Raw genomic sequence first — 17,519 nt, 5'->3', positions numbered from 1 at the left:
CTTCAGAAATATAGAAGCCACTTTAAAAATGTAAAAGCTCACTGGTGCAGGGCCAGATTTGTCCCGTGGGCCACAGCTTGCAGACTCCTGGGCTATAAGGAACCTTGTTCAGAGAACTTGGTTCAATGATTCATTCTTAAGTATGGTCATAAGATCAGAGGTTTAGAAGATCTTGAAAATGTAAGATGAGCAGTAAAAATAAAACTGACAACAAGGCTGACCTGGTACATAAAAGAAGTTATTTTGAAAGTTGTGTACTTTTAGATTTTTAATGTGGCATCAAAGACCAGAATAAATTATATTTTCCCAAGGCCACCTTGCTAATGAGGAGCAGAAGCCGAGTTCAGTCTCTCCTTAAAGGTACTGAACTTTACTAGGTACTGACTTGCCTAGTCTTGCTCAAGGAAGAAGTTCTAGTCACTGCTGAATTCTCCTGGTGACTCTGTGGGGCGTATTTAAACAGTGTGGTTGGTTTCATGATTTGTTTTTATTTGAGGAAATTATTGAACGCTTGGGAGCAAACACCCTGAAAAGAAATGACCGCAGTCTATAGATTGTGTGTGTGTGTGTTGGGGGTGCGGGGAGGAGAGGGGCTTGGGGATTTTTTGAACAGAGGTTTTGCTCTGAGGTCTTTATTTCTGCAAAGTCATCTGCTTCTATTGTTTTCTTGGAGTAAATGAGGAGACTTAGTGAAGAGATTGCACTGAGGTACAGTTCTAATGAGAAATTGAAAGGTGACATTTTCAAAGTCCGTATGTAGGTCTCAGAGTACTTTCTTCACAGTCTTAGTACATTAAAAAAAATAATTTTCTTCCCTTCCTTTTAAAATAGTAACATTGAGCAGTTTTGCTGTTATTTCAAAGAACTGCCCGCCGTGGAGTTAAGGAATGGGAAGACAGCAGGAAGGCGGACGTACCACACCAGGAGCCAGGGGGACAACAACGTGTGAGTCTAAGAATGTGTCCTTTCTGGCTTTGAGCTGCTGAGCAAATGACCCTTACTGGTGATTTCCATTGCATTATGCGAGTTAATAGGCACATGCATTTCAAAAACAGCCTCTTCTTCTAAAAATTGCATGTAAGTATCTAGCTGGCAGTCTTAATAATTATTGGGATTCTTTTGTGTCTATTTACCTAATAGGCAGGATAAATTTAGTACTCTGTCTACCTGCTGGGTCTGTGGATTTGGACATTCTAAAAGTGACGTGTGTATGAAATACAGTTATGGGTGTAGACCAGCATGAGTATCATTAGGCTTTGTGAATTGATTTGTCTGATAAGGTTAGGTAAACTGGTCTTGGATAATTAAATTAATTTGTAGTTACCAAATTACTTGCGGGGGCAGTACAGTCAATTTTTATGTGAAGTGGAAGGGAAAAAAATTGACAATTGAACCAAACCAATATGCATTCAAATTCAGTGCAGCCATGTTCTCGTTTGGGTTTAAAGATGCATCATATTATGAAAGCCTTGATGGCTGAGGGGGAACAGGAGACCGTGCTAGAACAGTGTGCAGCACGGAGCGCGCAGCAGGCCAGGGTGGGCGGGAACCCCCACGCCGGGCACGGGAGCAGGGAGGGCGTGATCTCACTGGAAGCGCTGTGTCAGGAGCTTAATTCAGTAGCAGCACATGGATGAGCTGGAGCGTGCTGTGTTCCAGGAGACTTCACACTTTAGAGTAATTGGTTAGAGGAAACGGTGAAATGACAAGGAAGAACTACACGTGCACAGAAGTTCGGGAAGAATTAGGAGCACTCGATGCATTAGCGTCGTTTAGGGTGTAGTTACACATTGCAGAAGTTGCCTCTGGCCATCTTCGGCAGAAAAGGAATGTCCGGAAAGCGTGTTGGTGAGCTCACCGTTACTGGATGGGTAGAAAATGGGGTCTGGAGTCCAGGCCTGCATAAGGATGTCTCATCAGGACCCCTGCCCAGGGCCGCAGCGGAGGTCCCACTGCCCGCACGGCTGGAGTTGGGTGCCGGCTGGATGCTGCTGTCACTGCTGTCCCTGCCCTCCCGATGGTGCTCTTGGCCACCAGGAAGGATTTGGCACTGTCTCGGCTTCTTTGCATCACTAGCTCCTGCTTCACAGAGGCAGAACCCAGGCCACGTGCCCAAGTCCTGGCTGCCAGGGGTGCTGAGAAAGCAAGTATCTGGCCTTTGCAGCTTCCGTAGTGGGAGGCAGGCTCGGACTCCCACAAGACCCTTCAGTGGGGCTCCTCAAACACAGGAAGAGGGTTCAGGGGCTGGGAAGTAAGAGACACGAACCTGTTGGATGACGGGGGTTGAGATCCTCGGGGGCATCGGGCAGGTGTCCGTGAGTACGGCAGCTGAAGTGACGGACACGGTCTGAAGTGGACGTTTATCAGTTGACCTCCGTGCACAGAAAACCAAGACTGACAGTGACTTGAACTTTCGTGGTTTATTTTCTCACGTCAAGTTGGAGGTTATCCATCTAGGTTTATTTCACACGACCATCAGGCTCCTTCTGGCGCTCTGCTGCACCCTCCCTGGGGTGAGGCTCTCATCCAGAGTCCAGGGTGATGCTGGAGCAGCAGCATTTCGTCCTCATTCTAGCTAGAAGGAAGAAGGAAGGGCTTAACAAGAAGGGCTACTCTTTCTCTTTAAGGAAATTTCTCAGAAGTTGGACACGTTCAAAGGAGAAAATGGAAGTTGTATTCCTGTGAGAGAAGGGGCGATCGGATATAGAGGGACAGCAGGGAGGATGCAGAGAGCAGGTTTAGTGCACACTGCTTCTCAAGAGACAAGAGGACATGCAGTAGAGAATTCCTGTTGGAACTGGGAGACTCCTGAATCAAAGCGGTGACGAAAAAATCTGGCTTTCAGATTTGGCTTTGAGAGTCATTGGTATAAACTTGAATGTTGATCCTTGAGTCCAGATGAACTCTCTGAGGCAGAGATGAGCAGATGGTCACACACTGAGGTCTGGGAAGAGTGCTCCTAGTGAGGGCTAAGAAGGAAAAATGGAGAAGACGACGACGAGAAGGAGAAGAAGAAAGATGCTGTTCCTTATTTTAAGTTTTTTAAAATGAACATTCTTAACTAATTGGTTTGTAACCTACCCATTGGTTTATTCTACAAGTATGACAGTACTTGGCAAACTCAGAGTTCACTATACGTTAAAAAACTAGTTTTGTCAGTAATTACTGCTGTTTATGTGGGTTTTTGAGATGCTATTACTTAACTGTCAGACTTCGTTCAGAAGAGACCACAGCCTTTTTATGTCTTCATTTTTTATTACGAATTTCAGACAACTGAACATTGTGTATTGAAATAGTAGCCTCTCACTAAATGTTAAGGGAACCATCATCCCTTCCTCTTTTCCAGGTCTTTGGTGGAAGAGTTTAGAAAGACACTGTGTGCTTCATGGCAGGGTAGCCAGACTGCTTTTAGCCCAGAGTCCTTATTTTATGTTGTTTGGAGGATTATGCCGAATTTGAGGTAAGTATTATGTAATGAGGGCTATTTGAAATATTAATATTAGTCCTTACTCTGTTCCTGAGACAATTTCCAACAAAGTGGTGGTATTCTAAACAATAAAGGCTAGTGTGTGTTGGCTTTTTAAAAGAAGAGCAGAAGTTCGATATATTCAACTAGATAAATGTGTTTATATAAATAATAGGTAGACCTTAGAAATGTCTTTAACTAGAGGGTAGGACATTTTGTTGTATAAAACCAAAGCCCTTCTAAATAATTTATGTGCCTTTGGAAAACAAACTGGACACATTTTCCTTGATTCTTTCAAAATCTTGTAAGCAATAATTATCATCGTACACTATATTGTTATTTCAACTTAAAAGAAATTCCACATGTAGTCAGTATAAAACTGGTATTGTATTCACTGTTCTGGATTCTGAAGACCTTAGAAGACGAGTGAAGTCCACTGGGATTCACTTTCCAGGAGGTAGCACGATGACCAGGGTCACCTTCTAATGTGGCTGTAAAGTCACCGTGTTTTCTACGTTCTCTGTATAGTCTTGTGTGAGTGGGCAGCCAGCCGTGCTGTTAGAGGACGTGCCCTCTTGCCCTAGGCTGGTCATCCCTGTGGGGAATCAGGTGTCAGCAGATTTGAGGCCCTGCAGGTGTTTGACAGCAGCCTTTGCCACCTTCTGCTGATTTTATCCTTGTGAAGCAAGTCGTGGTTCTTCCTAGTCATGGTTTTGGCACCTGAAGTACATCTCTCTCCTTCTTTTTAAACAGCATGCTGTAGTGAGACAGCAATGTGTCTGGCTATATTGCCTAACAGTGGTTTAGATGTATTGATAGTTTGGAGAAATGTTTAAAGGGTAACAACTTTAAAGGACTGTGATTTGTTGCCTTACTGAAGAGTCTAGCCTTGAGGATCAGATGTAGTTGACTCTCATTACCCTGGTCTTTGTTGTGAAGGAAACTTCTTTTATGTTTGATGTCATTTAAATCCCCTCTCAGGTGAGACTAATTTTGCAAGAATCATAGAATTTCTTGACTCTAAATAGAAAGGTAGAAATGACTGTTAAGTTACCATTAATCAGGCTCAGATTTATTAGAAAATTTCTAACAATCACCTATTCAGACTGTTGATAGAGATTTAATATTTCTATTTTATTATTATATAAAAATAACTTCTGTTTAGTCAGAATCAAAGCACTTCCTAGTCTTAGAAATAGAGGCTTTTTGTTGTCTGGGGAAGGTCACAAATTGAAACAGATGCCTGTAACTTATCTTTATAAACCTTTATAAAACAGCTGAGTGTTCCATGATCTCCTGTAGGTGAAAAAATGTGTTTCTAATGGTAAAGGGAACATAAGAAAATAATGTATTTTGATACAAGAAAAGAGAATCAAGAGAATCATGGTGTGGTTGGATATACTTGTTAATGTACAATGTACATTACTTGTACAAGCACATATACTTGGATAATGTATATTATTTATGCAAGTACAAGTCCATATACTTGTTAATGCACAGTGGCAGATTGTTTTAAAAAGGGATGGATGTGTGTTTGATGAAAATGCAAATTGGTGTAACTACAAGGTCCTAATTTTCATGATCCATTTTAGAAAATGCTTAGACACTAGGTTATTTTGGTAAGAGAAAAAAACATTTTTATGTGTGATAGAATTTGAGATGTGACCGGAAATACTAATCTTACCTTTGAGTTACGAAAAAAAAGTTGTGTTGAAAAAGTTTAAAGCACCTCCTTGGATATCGAAAGGAACTATTAACTTTGAATACTTTTGACTGAATTTTAGCATTTTATTCATAATAATCTTATAAGAAATGCTTGAACATATGTTGATATTTAGTTGCTAAATAGTTTAGAAACATTTATGAAATGCTAAATGCTAAATTGACTTCTGATTTAAGTTCCATTGATTAGGCAGATCATTTCCATAATTTATAATTTCCAGAAGAAACTTAAGGAAAGGGGGAAAATATGTATTGAGGGAAATTCTGGTTGTAGTTCGTATTTTCAGACTTGTTTTTAAGTTATAGAACTCTTTCTTGAAGAGAATTTAATGTATAACACGTGGAGGAAGGAGCAGGGAGCCTCCCTGAGCTCTGAGCAGCAGCCCTTCTGGGCGCGCTGCCCTCCCGCTCCAGCGGGGCCCACGGGGCCGCACGGGGACTGACAGTTTCTGTTTGCTCCAAGGGGCCATCAGCAGCAGGACGCCCACGAGTTCATGCGCTACCTGCTCGACCACCTGCACTTGGAACTCCAGGGCGGTTTCAACGGGATTTCCCGCTCAGCAATGCTGCAGGAGAATTCTGCTGTGTCTGCAAGTAACAAACATTGCATGTAAGATTTGGCTTCCTTTTGCTTTCTAGGAAGACTTGAGGCATTCCTATGGCTGTTATAGTTTATTGCATTTGTAATGGACAGCGGAGAATGTTCCTGGACCTCTGCTGAAACTTTTGTGCACTTGAACTTTGTGACCAAGTGGACTAACACATGTCTCCTGCTTCTAGACCAGAGGCATCTTGTAATTATTTCCATCTTGGTGTAGCTAGATTGTTATTTACTATAAATTATTTTAACTTATTTACAATTTATGTATTTAAAAATTTTCCTCCAAATGTACTGAATAATAGGTAGGCAACTTAATTTTCATATACTGAAATAATTTGTTCACTGATAACGAAAGCTTACAATATTTTCAATGTGAATTTTCCTAAAGCCTCATTTTGGACTCAAATTTTCCTAGAATATGTCTGTTTTTTAATCAAATTGAGGCATTTGTACGTTTTCAGAATTCTTTCTTGCCTCTCAATATGAACAAAACAGACCTTTTAGTTAGCTTTCCCAGGTACTAAGGCCCCCAAATGTACATGGAGTTCAGAATGTTTGTTTTGCTTGAGGAAGGGATAGTTGAGTTGTATTTCAGCTTGGATTTTGGTTAATTGTAGTCTCCTATTGCTCAGATAAAAAAAAAAGTTTTACATTGACCTGTGCAGGAAAGGAACGTATAAGGCAGACTCCCCAAAGAAAGAGCGAAAGAGTAAGTAATATACAGGGGCGGCTGCAGTATTACTGCCTGGCCGTCCACAAATCAGATTTCATGTGAGATGGGGCTTTTTAATCAGAGAGCAATCTCACAGCGACCCTGGCCTTGTCAGCGGGCACTAAGAACTGCCTACTTCTTCAAATGCTTGGCCCTCCAGGTCCTGTGGCTGAGATTCGCATTAGACTCCAGTACAGAAGGGAAGGGGCCTGTGACCTGGGGGCACTGTCCTTGCTGCCAGCACCAAATTACACACGGCAGTCAGTGAAAACCACTCTGTACCTTGATGCTGGTGCGCTCCGGCCCAGGGGAGATTAGGCTGGGTTCTATCACAGACAGTCTGTGTGAAGTGGGGGGGGTCTTTATTATTTGACACCCAGGTGCCCTGTTGGAGTGAGCGTGTGACATTTACAAGGTATCCTTTCAGTAACTAATGAGTTTTCAATATTAATTCTTATAGTATTTTCAAGAATAGTAATTGTACATTCCTTTAGTGAGTTAGGAACAAAAAATTAATGTCAGATATTCAAAATGAGGTTTCCTTATATTTTCTTAAATTCACTGGATACATTTGAGGATCAGGATTGTATTTGCTAAAACTACAAAAACAGATTTCCTGTGCAGTATTTATTTACTTGTATAAACACATCCAGCCCTACTGAAGGTGGGGGTGGGGGTGGTAGACATAAATGGCAGATGGTTTTTTTAATGTGTAGAAAATCATTAGTGCCAATAAAAAGGACCTTCGCAGCATAACAGCCTGTCCAAGTAGCCAGTATGGAAACACTCTTGGTGTGCAGTATAACAAATGGAGCAGCGATTTTGAAATCAGCTGCAGATCTTGTTTTCAGTCATTGTATACCTAAAATTAATGTCATACACGTCAGATGGCCAAGACTTGATTAATGTCTTTTTTTCAGAGGAAGCAATTCTAAAGGAAGAAGTACACGGAGTTTAAATGTATTGTTTTTGTAATAAGGCAGTTTCCGTTTTAATTAAAGGCAGCCGTGTATGTGAACATCAGTATGAACGGATCAGTCACAGGCCCTTTATTTTCAGTAGTTTTTTAAAAAATGTATCCTTGGTTTATGACAGCCATTAGATCTAAAACCTGAAATAGCCACTATATCCTGTAACTCCTAATGTATCCTCCCTTTTTAATTAACTAAAGCCATATATCTTATGAACAACTTTTAAGAAAAAAAAGCCATTATATTTCTTCTGCCAGTAAGGAAGGAAGCCCTTTCCTAGAAGAGGAAGCAAACTTTAAAAAGAAGAGAATTGCTTGGGTAGGTTTTGTCTCTCTCTGCAGTAGGTTTAGCTTGGAGCAACTCACAGTACAGTTCAGTGTGCTGGAAGTGTTACTGATTATAAGTGACAGAAACCACCTCAAATTGCTGTTAAGAAAAAAGAGCAAATCACAGGCCTAAGTAACTGCAGAAGTGCCGTCATGTGTGTTAGTGCACTAGGTGAGGGTATGTGTCTGCTGCAGTCCTGTTAATGAAGCATCCTCAGTATCCATTAATATTGGTTCAGTTCAGAGAAGGAGCGCAATGTTAAGAGTAGGTGCTCATGTCAGACCAGCTGTGTGAACTTGGACCAGGTTACTTAACCTTTGAACCTCAGCTTCCTGGTCTGAGAAATGGGGATAATGGTGGAATTATAATAGTGTTTTAAGTGAGCTTTTTAAAAGGCTTGTTGACAGTAACACCTGGCACTCCAACTGTAAACTGATACCTCCATCAGTAATTACTAAATATGTATTAAATTTGTTTACCCCCGCCCCAAATCTGACCATCTCAAAAATCTAAAACCACCTTTGATGGAAGTTGTTGTTCAGAGTAAAGTGAGAGAGCTGCCTGAGTAATAGGAGGCTTTGCAAAGGCTGCAGTGTACAGCCCCCTCTTTCCTGAGGGTACGCTTGGGAAGAAAGGGGCCCGCCTGCCCTGAGAACAGGCATGTGCGTGATCTGCTTGTTAGTAACGGCAAGCGTTCAGTGTTGCTCGTGGAGAAAGTGGTGAGACTGAAAGAGGGCTGGGGGAAGGCCAGTCAGTGGCTTATACCTTTTATTTCGTATACATCTATTAGAGCTTTGAAAGTTTTGTATTTTTAAAATTTAAATGAGTATATATGATGTATATGTCCCCCCAAAGGGAGTCACCTGTAGGAGCTCTTAGACACATTTAGGTTTTTTACTGAGTTTCCTGTGTGTTGATTTTCTTTAGAAATGGAGCATCTACAGTCATCACGGCAATATTCGGAGGCATTCTCCAAAATGAAGTTAACTGCCTCATATGTGGGACAGAATCTAGAAACTTTGATCCATTCCTATTTTACATCTGGATGCATGATAGTGTATTAAAATAATAACTGTAATGTTTCCTTTGAAAATGAAGGCAGTAAAGAGATAAATGTTAAAAAATAATTTCAAAAACTGATGTATTTTGAGTGTAGTTATAAGCTTTTAACAGTCCTCTATTTTCCTTTCTTTTTAAGACCTTTCATTAGATATTCCAAGTCAGTTCAGAAGTAAGCGCTCCAAGAATCAAAAAAATGGACCAGTTTGTTCGTTACGAGGTAAAGATACTTTAACGGTCTAGAATTCGTTTCCCCCCTTGAGTAGCTGGACAGATTTCTAAGCTCCATCCACATGTGCTGTGTTGTTAACTGCTCTGATGAATTTGTGTTATAACTTAACAAAAGTGAAACTTGAATGTCACTTTCTAGCAAAAAAAATTCGGTTTCGCAAGAATGCCTGCCAGAGATTTTAGGTCAAACTAAACATTTCTCACCTTTCTCCTCTTTTTAGATACTAATTTTAAACTTGAAAGTCTATAGTAAAACTTTTTCTGATCTAATGAAACAGTTTATTCTCTGGATATTCCACTAGAAGCCAAGAGAAAGAAAGAATACTTCTGTGACATTTAATCTGTTGTATGACTAATAATTTGAGAACTCTAGTGATGATACAGCTGTTGGTTAAGCCTGAGGCCTTGCTTTTAATTGCAAGATTATTAAAATTCACATTTACGTTGAGATACTTTGAAACAAACGTTTTCCCTTGATGAGTATTAACTGCTTAGTCAAGGCAAAAGACCTGCCCGTGACCAACCACTAACATGACTATGTTTTCTCTTCATTCATAAAAAGAAACTAGGATAGAAAAAAGATAGAGTATCTAGTGTGCATTCTCATTAAGCACCTCTGCACTAAAGGCAGATAACAGAATTCCTACCTTGAATTGCTTGTCCACTGTAAGTAATTTTCTTTTCCTCTTCAACTGTTTTAGGGAGTTTTGTCATAATGATTAATAAACATATAATATAATATTTTCTTAGAAAATAGAAGATTCTATTGATCTAAAACTGCACTGTCCAGTATGGCAACTGTGAGTCACAGATGCCTATTAAAATTTAAAATTGGGTTGCTCAGTTACACTAGCCACATTTAGAGTGCTCAGTAACCACGTGCAGCTAGTGGCTGTTCTACCGATCAGCACAGACGCAGAACGTTTCCGTTTCTGCACAAAGTTCTATTGGACAGTGCTGCTCTGGAATCAAGTTACCCTGCAAAATGTACCTGAATACACTTTGCAGATGCTTTTAGTGTGTTCCCCACCTATCCAACAGTGTTGATTGTCTCTTTTGAGCAGAAGTACAGAAGAAATTTAAGGAAGCCCCCATCCACTCCTCTTCCTCCTAAAATACGTGGCTACAGTATGTTTCTCCAAAGCTCTTTTTTGTGGCCTATTTGAGATTAAGAAAATATCACAGTGTACTTGATAGCAAATGTCACCACTTTCCCTTTATATTTATGGCACATGAATATAGGCTAACTGAACCATAAAACAAACATTTGGTCATTGAGAGGGGAAATCTGTGAAAAGTAAGTATTTTCAGCAATTAGCTTCCCACTATATAGTCTAAATTAAATTATGACTTCATCTGATAATTTTGTTAAGAACAGTAATACTGATGTTACTACAAAAAATAATGTCCCTTTATATATAAATACAATAACATATATATTCTATATATATGCATGTATTTGAAAACTATTTCCTCATGTTTAACAAAATCCAGTTAGTCCAGATGGGTTTTGGTTGGAAGACCCAGAGACACTCACTTGTTCAGGATTCTTTCCTTCCTTCCTTCTGTGCTGAGTCCCCCACCCCCATCCCAGGTTGGTCCTATACATGGTTCTTACTGCCTTCCGTAGCATTTCACTTATGCTTATCCCTGAGTGCTCTCATGGGAGACTTTCCTTTCTTGAGGGCACCAAGGAGCATGTCTGACAGCTTCCCGAGGTGGCTGACTGGGGCTACATACAGGACAGTGGCAGATGGCATTCGCCTCACATCCCAAGTAGTGTTCTTCTTGGCATCTGATGTGACTGGTATTCGTGTCAGGAGGCCCAGACCACCCTGAGGTGTTTAGGTTTGGCTGGAAACGTGTCTCCTGTATCTCAGCTGGCTTTCCTGTGGACTGTCGGATTTGATTTTTATTTTGTTGAAGAGCTTACTGTCCGCTTTAAAAAGTGTATGATAGGGTCTGGTAGTGCTGCATTCTCTTTTTGTTTACCACTAATATCAGTTAAGAGCTCTGATTTTTTCTTGGACAATGCAGAGTGTGATGAATTAGAGTTGACTGATGCCCATTTCTTTACTAAATGGGGATGGAGATGTGTGATTACCTGATAAGTGTTTTGCTTTTACATGCTTATAAGTCTGCTTGGCAAGAATTTCTTGTGTGCTTTTTGGATCTGTAATTGTTAAAGTTAGCTTTCATTTAAAAAGGAAAAGTAATGGTGAGAAAGACCTCTGGCATCTGAAATTATTTAACTTTGAAAGGATGCGTAGTAAGACAGGTTAAAATAACCCCAGGTCTAAAAACCTAACTGATATCATCAAAAAGGAAAGAGAATGTCGCTTATTCTTACTAATACTATATAAATCAAAGAATCCTAGGTAAAATGCTAGCAAATAGAATTTAGTGCTGTACTAAAGCAATGGAAACCAGGGAGGATGTATTCCAATAATGCAAGACTGATTTAATCAGTAATGGATTTGGAATTTTATCAAAATCTACATTTGGGCATTTTAATTTTTTTCTCCCCAAAAATCATACTTTCTAATATTAGAAGAAAAAACGTGCTGTTATTATAGAAATAGACATGGATTATCCATGTCATAACTACTAGTGGTGCACTAATGACTTTCCATTACAGTCAGGAATCTGAGTGAGGGACGAGGCACTAGATGACGAAAAGAACCAAGAATAAATACTGAAGAGGAAAGACCAAGGTATCGACACACCTAGAACGTTTCAGGAGGATCAGCTGGAAGTGGGGAGGAATGTGTCACAGTAGCTGTCTCTGGAGAGCAGGGCTGAGCAGGAAGTCTGCCTTTCCAGCCTTCAATTAAAAATTAAATACAGATACTAATTGGATAAATAAGTTGTTAACATGGAGCTAAAACGTTTAGTCAGCTGGCCAAATAGAAAATTAATAGGCAAAACAATTGCTTTCCTGTATATAGCAAAGGATCCTATTCGCAGTTGCAGTGAAAGCTCAGAGTACTGAAGAATACAGTTAATGAGAACTATGCAAGACCCCGATGAACAAATTATAAAGCGTTACAGGACAGACAGAGCCATGGCATGTTCTTGGGTGAGAAGACCCAACATGACAGAGATGTCAGTTTTCCCCAAAATTACTCCCTAAACTTATTCTAATTACTTAAGCATTTCTTCCATACACAGATATTGTTAAGAGAGACTAAAAAAGTTTTAAACATAATGGAGCAGGGCAGAGATGAAGCAAGTCATGGCCTAGAAGTACTAAAGCAGCAGGTGCTGGGCAGGAATGTGTAGGTGGGGATGTGTTATACGGCAAAGGAAGAATTTCAAATCAGTGGAGGAAAGAAGAAAGTAGTCAATAAATGGTATTACTGTAAATGACAATTTATGTGGGAAACATGAATTTCATCCCTAACTCATATCTTCCCAAAGTAATGAGAGGTTTCAGGATTTAGTGTGAAAAATAAAACCACAGGGACATTATAGGAAAACATCTTTTTTGATCTTGTTGTCGGAGGGAGATCCTTCCAAGTATATCACCAAGGCCAGAAATGCATAGATTTAACTGCATAATGGTAAACGATGCCGTAAACAAAAGTAGAAAAAGATGATAAACTTGAAACAAATATTTGTAATGTATATATGAAAAAAAGTAGTTGGGCAAATACATGAATAAGGAGGAGAAATGCACGTGGTCAATTTACATCTGAAGAAAATACTGAGTCTCACTTATTCAAGAAAATGTAAGTGAAGCAAAATTGGTCAAAACGATGTAGATGAATCCATTGTTAGTGACGGTTCAGGGAAGTGGGCGCTCTCATACTGATGGAAGGAGTATGAGTTGGCACAGTTGTTTTCAGAGGGTGGTGATCACCATTTTTAACAGGTGTTTTTTTAGGCATAGTCGTTTCCCTTGTGAATGTGGACAGTAACGTATGTAAAAGATATTCATGGAAACAGTGTCCACCAGTAGGGCCCTGGTTTAGTATCTTGTGGAATTTAAGAAAGATAAAACTGATCAACAGCTAGGCCACAGAAAGGTAGGTATAAAATACTGTAGAGTAAAAAACACTATCCATGGAATATGAATAGGATTACTCCATGAATTCTACCATTTGTATAAGGGTGGAAAAAATATGTGCATTAAAATTCTTCAGCAGTGTACGCCTTCTGCTCACAGTGATGACCTCAGCGGGGAGTAGGAGAGCAGTGGACCTGGGGCTATCTTTTCATCTCTTTCATATTCGAGTTTTTTTTTTTTTGACGTATTGTATCACCTTTTTATATTTGTTTTGGGGGAATGAAACAAGATGTGGATTGTGTATGAATACTTTTCACTTACTGCTTTGTTAAATTTATGTAGTGCATAAACTCATCTAGCAGCTTCAACAAACCAGTGTTACTCCCTGTCCTCCACAGGGATGCTGTTTAACCGTTCATATACTGTGGGAGACTGACGCTTGTAAAATGTATGTCCTGAAACCTTGAACAATGTTAGGTGTTTCAAAAACCATGGTGCATAAATATATTTTATTCCCTCATGAAGCACAGTAAAGTACTAATGAAAAGATCAAGCAGTTTCCTCAGATCCTTCATGAGAGACGTGAAGGTACATAGAGAACAAAGCTGGGCTGAGATGTGGGTGCTGGGTGCCTAGGGGACTGTCCCCTGGCCACGGGACTCACTTCTACCTATGAGCTCTGAGGTGAGATTCATATTCATGAAGCTGCAAAATATTGAAGTAATGCATTTCAGGGCCATTCAGACTTTTCGGATAGTGAAAACGGCAGTTGCCGAAGCTGTGAGTGTTGAGGAGGTGTTGTATCTAGGCAATCTTCCTTTTAAAGAGGTGTTTGTGTGTGTATGTTTTGATCAAGGAAGGAAAAATGTTTTTATGTGTATTCTAGAACTTAGGGACAATTTAAAAGAGCACAAAGGAAAATAAACATCCTTTATAAGCCTACTGTACAGAAATAACCACAGTTAAGGATATTTTAATTTAAAAACCAGCTGTGGGTAGGCACCATCTCCTCCCACCAATAAGCCCCTAGTCAAGGCCTGTGGAAGCAGATCTCTGTTCTGGGCATAGGTAAGGGGGAAAAAGCTGCCTCTTCCTCCCCCTCCTCCCCCTCCTCCTCCCCCTCCTCCCTGGATTAGCTAAGAGAGTTGTAGTTTTATTTAGTCAGAACTTTGAATGTGGATGAAAACGTCTTTTATCTGTTTGAAAAAATTTTTTTTAATACACACTGTGTACTAGTTGCATCCATTTAGTTTCCCAGGCAGTAAAATTGCTTGATAATTTGGTACAATTAAGATTAGGATACACTAAGAATGGAAATGCTTTTTCCCAGCTTTGGCTTACAAAGAAAGTAGAATGGATTTATTTGAGAATGAAAGGCATGCTCATGAAGTCATTGGATCAGTTCTCCTATAATGATTATTTGGGACATCTTTCTAATGGTCTTACTGAACTGAATATTTCTATTTTCATTAATATTTACTCCAAATATATTTCTGCATTAGTCATCTCACCTATACTGGTTTCCACAGGGAAAACAATCACAGGCAGTAGAATCTTACCAAGTTTTAGAAAATTTGGTGGTTCTTCCTCTGTTTTGGATGAGAAAATGGTCAGCTGCTTTTATCGCTGAATTAGATCTTGTCAGGGAACTAGATGTGAGTAAGAAACCAGTTCTGTCCGCACGGAGCATAACTTGCAGTTAAGGAGATAAGACATGAATATAGATAATCAAAATGACAATGAGGGCAGTGAACTTGGGTGGTGCCAAGTGATAGAGGCGGTGGAACTGTCAGGACCCCAGTCATTTATTGATACATGTACCAGGTTAAAGAGAAGGAGAAAGTATTCAAGGATGATTCAGAGGTTTTGAGCTCTAGGTGACTGATAAACTTGGGGTGCCAACCGGAAGAAGGGGAGCAAGTTTTAATGAGAATGAGCTCAGGGTTGAGTCTTCTGAGGCTGAGGAGCCCTTTGACCGTCCATTCAGAGAGGACTTCTGGGACTGGGCCTCTAAACTGACTTACTGTGACTACTTAGTATGTGAAAGAATATGTTTATAAGCTTGAAATATGGAGAGGAAAGTCATTTCAACTTAATTTATTTTTTATTTTTCTAAAGTATGACTTAAAAAAATTTGTCTTTTCATGAGGCAAGGTAATTAGGTTTATTTACTTATTTTAATGGAGGTACTGGGGCTGGAACCCAGGACTTTGTGAATGCTAAGCACACGCTTTATCACTGAGCTATACCCGCCCCTCTTTTCAACCTAATTTAAATGTCATCACCTTACTTAACAGTGGAGAAAGCGTATGCACTTTATTTCCACGAGTAGGTGACTTGCAAGCACCTCCTAACCTATCATTTCTGAGCAAATGCATTGTCCTTTGAGAGTGAGCTGGCACCTCCTTCTGACAGCGTACGTAGATACAAGGTGGAATTCCACCCAGTTTCTGGAGGGGAATGGCAAGCAGTGAGTAGACACCTCCTGCAGCACCCTCCTCCTGGTCGAGAGCTCGGGGCCTCCTTGTCAGGGCTCTGAGCACAGTGCTGGGCGAGGAGCAAGAGGCATGGAGACGGGGCTGAACTGAGTCTAGGGTGCTTTCCATTTCTTGGTAAGCAGGCACTTCTGTTTGGGCTTAATTAGAAGGAAAGGACTTGACTTAAATTCTTACAGTTTCTAAGAGTTGCAGAATAGCAATACAATTTTTAATTTAAATTTTCTTAGAGGATGCTTAATTTATCCATGAGTTTATGCAAGATCATAGAGGAGGAAGGGAACATGGAAGATGATCTAGTTTTGCCCACACATTTTACAGATAAGCAGCAGCTGGGAGAATAAATTGTGTGAATTGTCCAAGATCTCACTGTAGTCTGGTGGTTTCCAAAAACAAATGACAAGAGCCTCATTAAAATCTAATTTCAAAGCTCGTTGCAGAACTACTGCAGTGCAATTGTAGTAGAAAACATGGAAGCGATAACATAAGTTGTTTTTATTTTTTAACTTTCCCCCTAGTTTTACGTGAGCCGATTGGAAAGTAGCGCAGTCCTGAAAGACCTGAAGCCCGACACTGAGTGCGTTGTTGACATGTCTTCAGTGGTAGAGGATGAAGGACACAGAAAAACCTGTAAGTCCATTTTTTAAAAAAAGATCTTCTTGTTTTATTTTTTAAGATAAAGAGGTGAAAGTCCATGTGGGATTTTTGTCAGCCTTCCGAAGCATTCCTTTATTCAGTATCCATTCAGCGCACAGTTACTGAGTGCGCTGCTCGTGCTCGACAAACACCGTGTGGTTTTCTGCTTGCGCTGACTGGTCCTGCCGTCACGGGGCCCCAGGGGTGGAATGGGTAGTCATGGCCACAGATACCTCATGGGGAAAAGTACCCTTCTCAGTTACACACTTTTTTTCTTCACGTTTTTAGAATTACTTACAATTTATTAATGAAATCAGAGCTGTCAACACCCAAAATGTCATTTGCTTAGGCACCTAAACTATATGGCTTTTACTCTAACCATGACCTATCTACAAGTAGTTCTCCACTTCTTAAGGGAAGAGACCGTGTAGGGAGTGGGTCTAGGATTTTCTTGAAGAGCAGCTGTGCAGGAATGACCGGGTTCAGTGCTGCACGTGGCCAGATCTTCATGCTGGCAGTGAGATCTCCCCTTTTTCTCCCCTGCCTTTTGGACTCTGGCCTTTGCTAGAGAAGCTCTGATGGCTTTGGCTTTGAGTAGAGCTTTTGGGCAAGATGTTCCTCACTCCTCTTCCCGGTAGGGTGTCTGAAGCCATATGAAAATACCCTTTCCTCCTCCCATCTTCTTGGCTGGTCTCTGGGAAGGAGGGAGGTTGCTCGTAAGAGGAAGGAGTGGGCGTAACTCTTTCCAAGGCAAGAATTGACCCTACTCACTGCCCGGTCTCTTAGGTCCTTATCCCTTCTCTCATTTCCTTTCATGTTAGACCAGCAGAGGTGGGAAGTAATGTATTTCATAATGGGCAGGATTAATCTGATAGTTCCTTAAAACCTTAAACTTAATCTTTGGACAAAAAATAAAAAGCTGTGTGGGTGCTACATGAAGAGGAGACTGTAAACCTTTTACTCTGCCTCATGGGCTGATCTACAAAAAGCCCATCGTCCCCTAGGTTTCACTTACTAGTATATGGCACGCTTGTTTAAAATTTTTAAAAAAGAAGGATGAAATGAAATACTGTGTTGGTTTTTTATGTATGAAATTCTCTGATTGAAGAACAAAAATCAACTTAAAGATGTTCCAGAAAAACAGATCAAAATCTCAGGAGGTTGGTCTGTTCTGGCTGCCATATGGACTCACTGGAATGGCGTTTTAAGTTTAAACTTCTTTTCTCTGTGAAATAGTTATAACATGAAGTCCCTGGGTATGAGGTGGAGATAAACAATGAGCCTGAGGAG

General features: G+C 40.3%; 1 protein-coding gene across 4 annotated transcripts in view; it reads left to right on the top strand.

Annotated features, from left to right (window-relative positions):
- The window catches only part of LOC102539081 (ubiquitin carboxyl-terminal hydrolase 3), a 56,966-nt gene extending 40,748 nt beyond the window's left edge, over positions 1–16,218 (top strand). For 3 of the 4 annotated variants that reach the window (XM_072962183.1, XM_072962186.1, XM_072962185.1), the window contains 5 exons: positions 832–945; positions 3,347–3,460; positions 5,652–5,798; positions 8,998–9,078; positions 16,112–16,218. In XM_072962183.1, the coding sequence (XP_072818284.1) occupies positions 832–945; positions 3,347–3,460; positions 5,652–5,798; positions 8,998–9,034 (412 nt within the window). In that variant the 3' untranslated portion in view covers positions 9,035–9,078; positions 16,112–16,218. Of the gene's footprint in view, positions 1–831; positions 946–3,346; positions 3,461–5,651; positions 5,803–8,997; positions 9,079–16,111 lie in introns of those variants that run through there. The other variant, XM_072962184.1, reaches the window with a different exon arrangement.
- The last annotated feature ends 1,301 nt before the right edge of the window (positions 16,219–17,519 follow it).

This window comes from Vicugna pacos, chromosome 6 (assembly GCF_048564905.1).
Source record: "Vicugna pacos chromosome 6, VicPac4, whole genome shotgun sequence".
Lineage (NCBI taxonomy): Eukaryota > Metazoa > Chordata > Mammalia > Artiodactyla > Camelidae > Vicugna > Vicugna pacos.
This window is presented reverse-complemented; position numbering and strand designations above follow the sequence as displayed.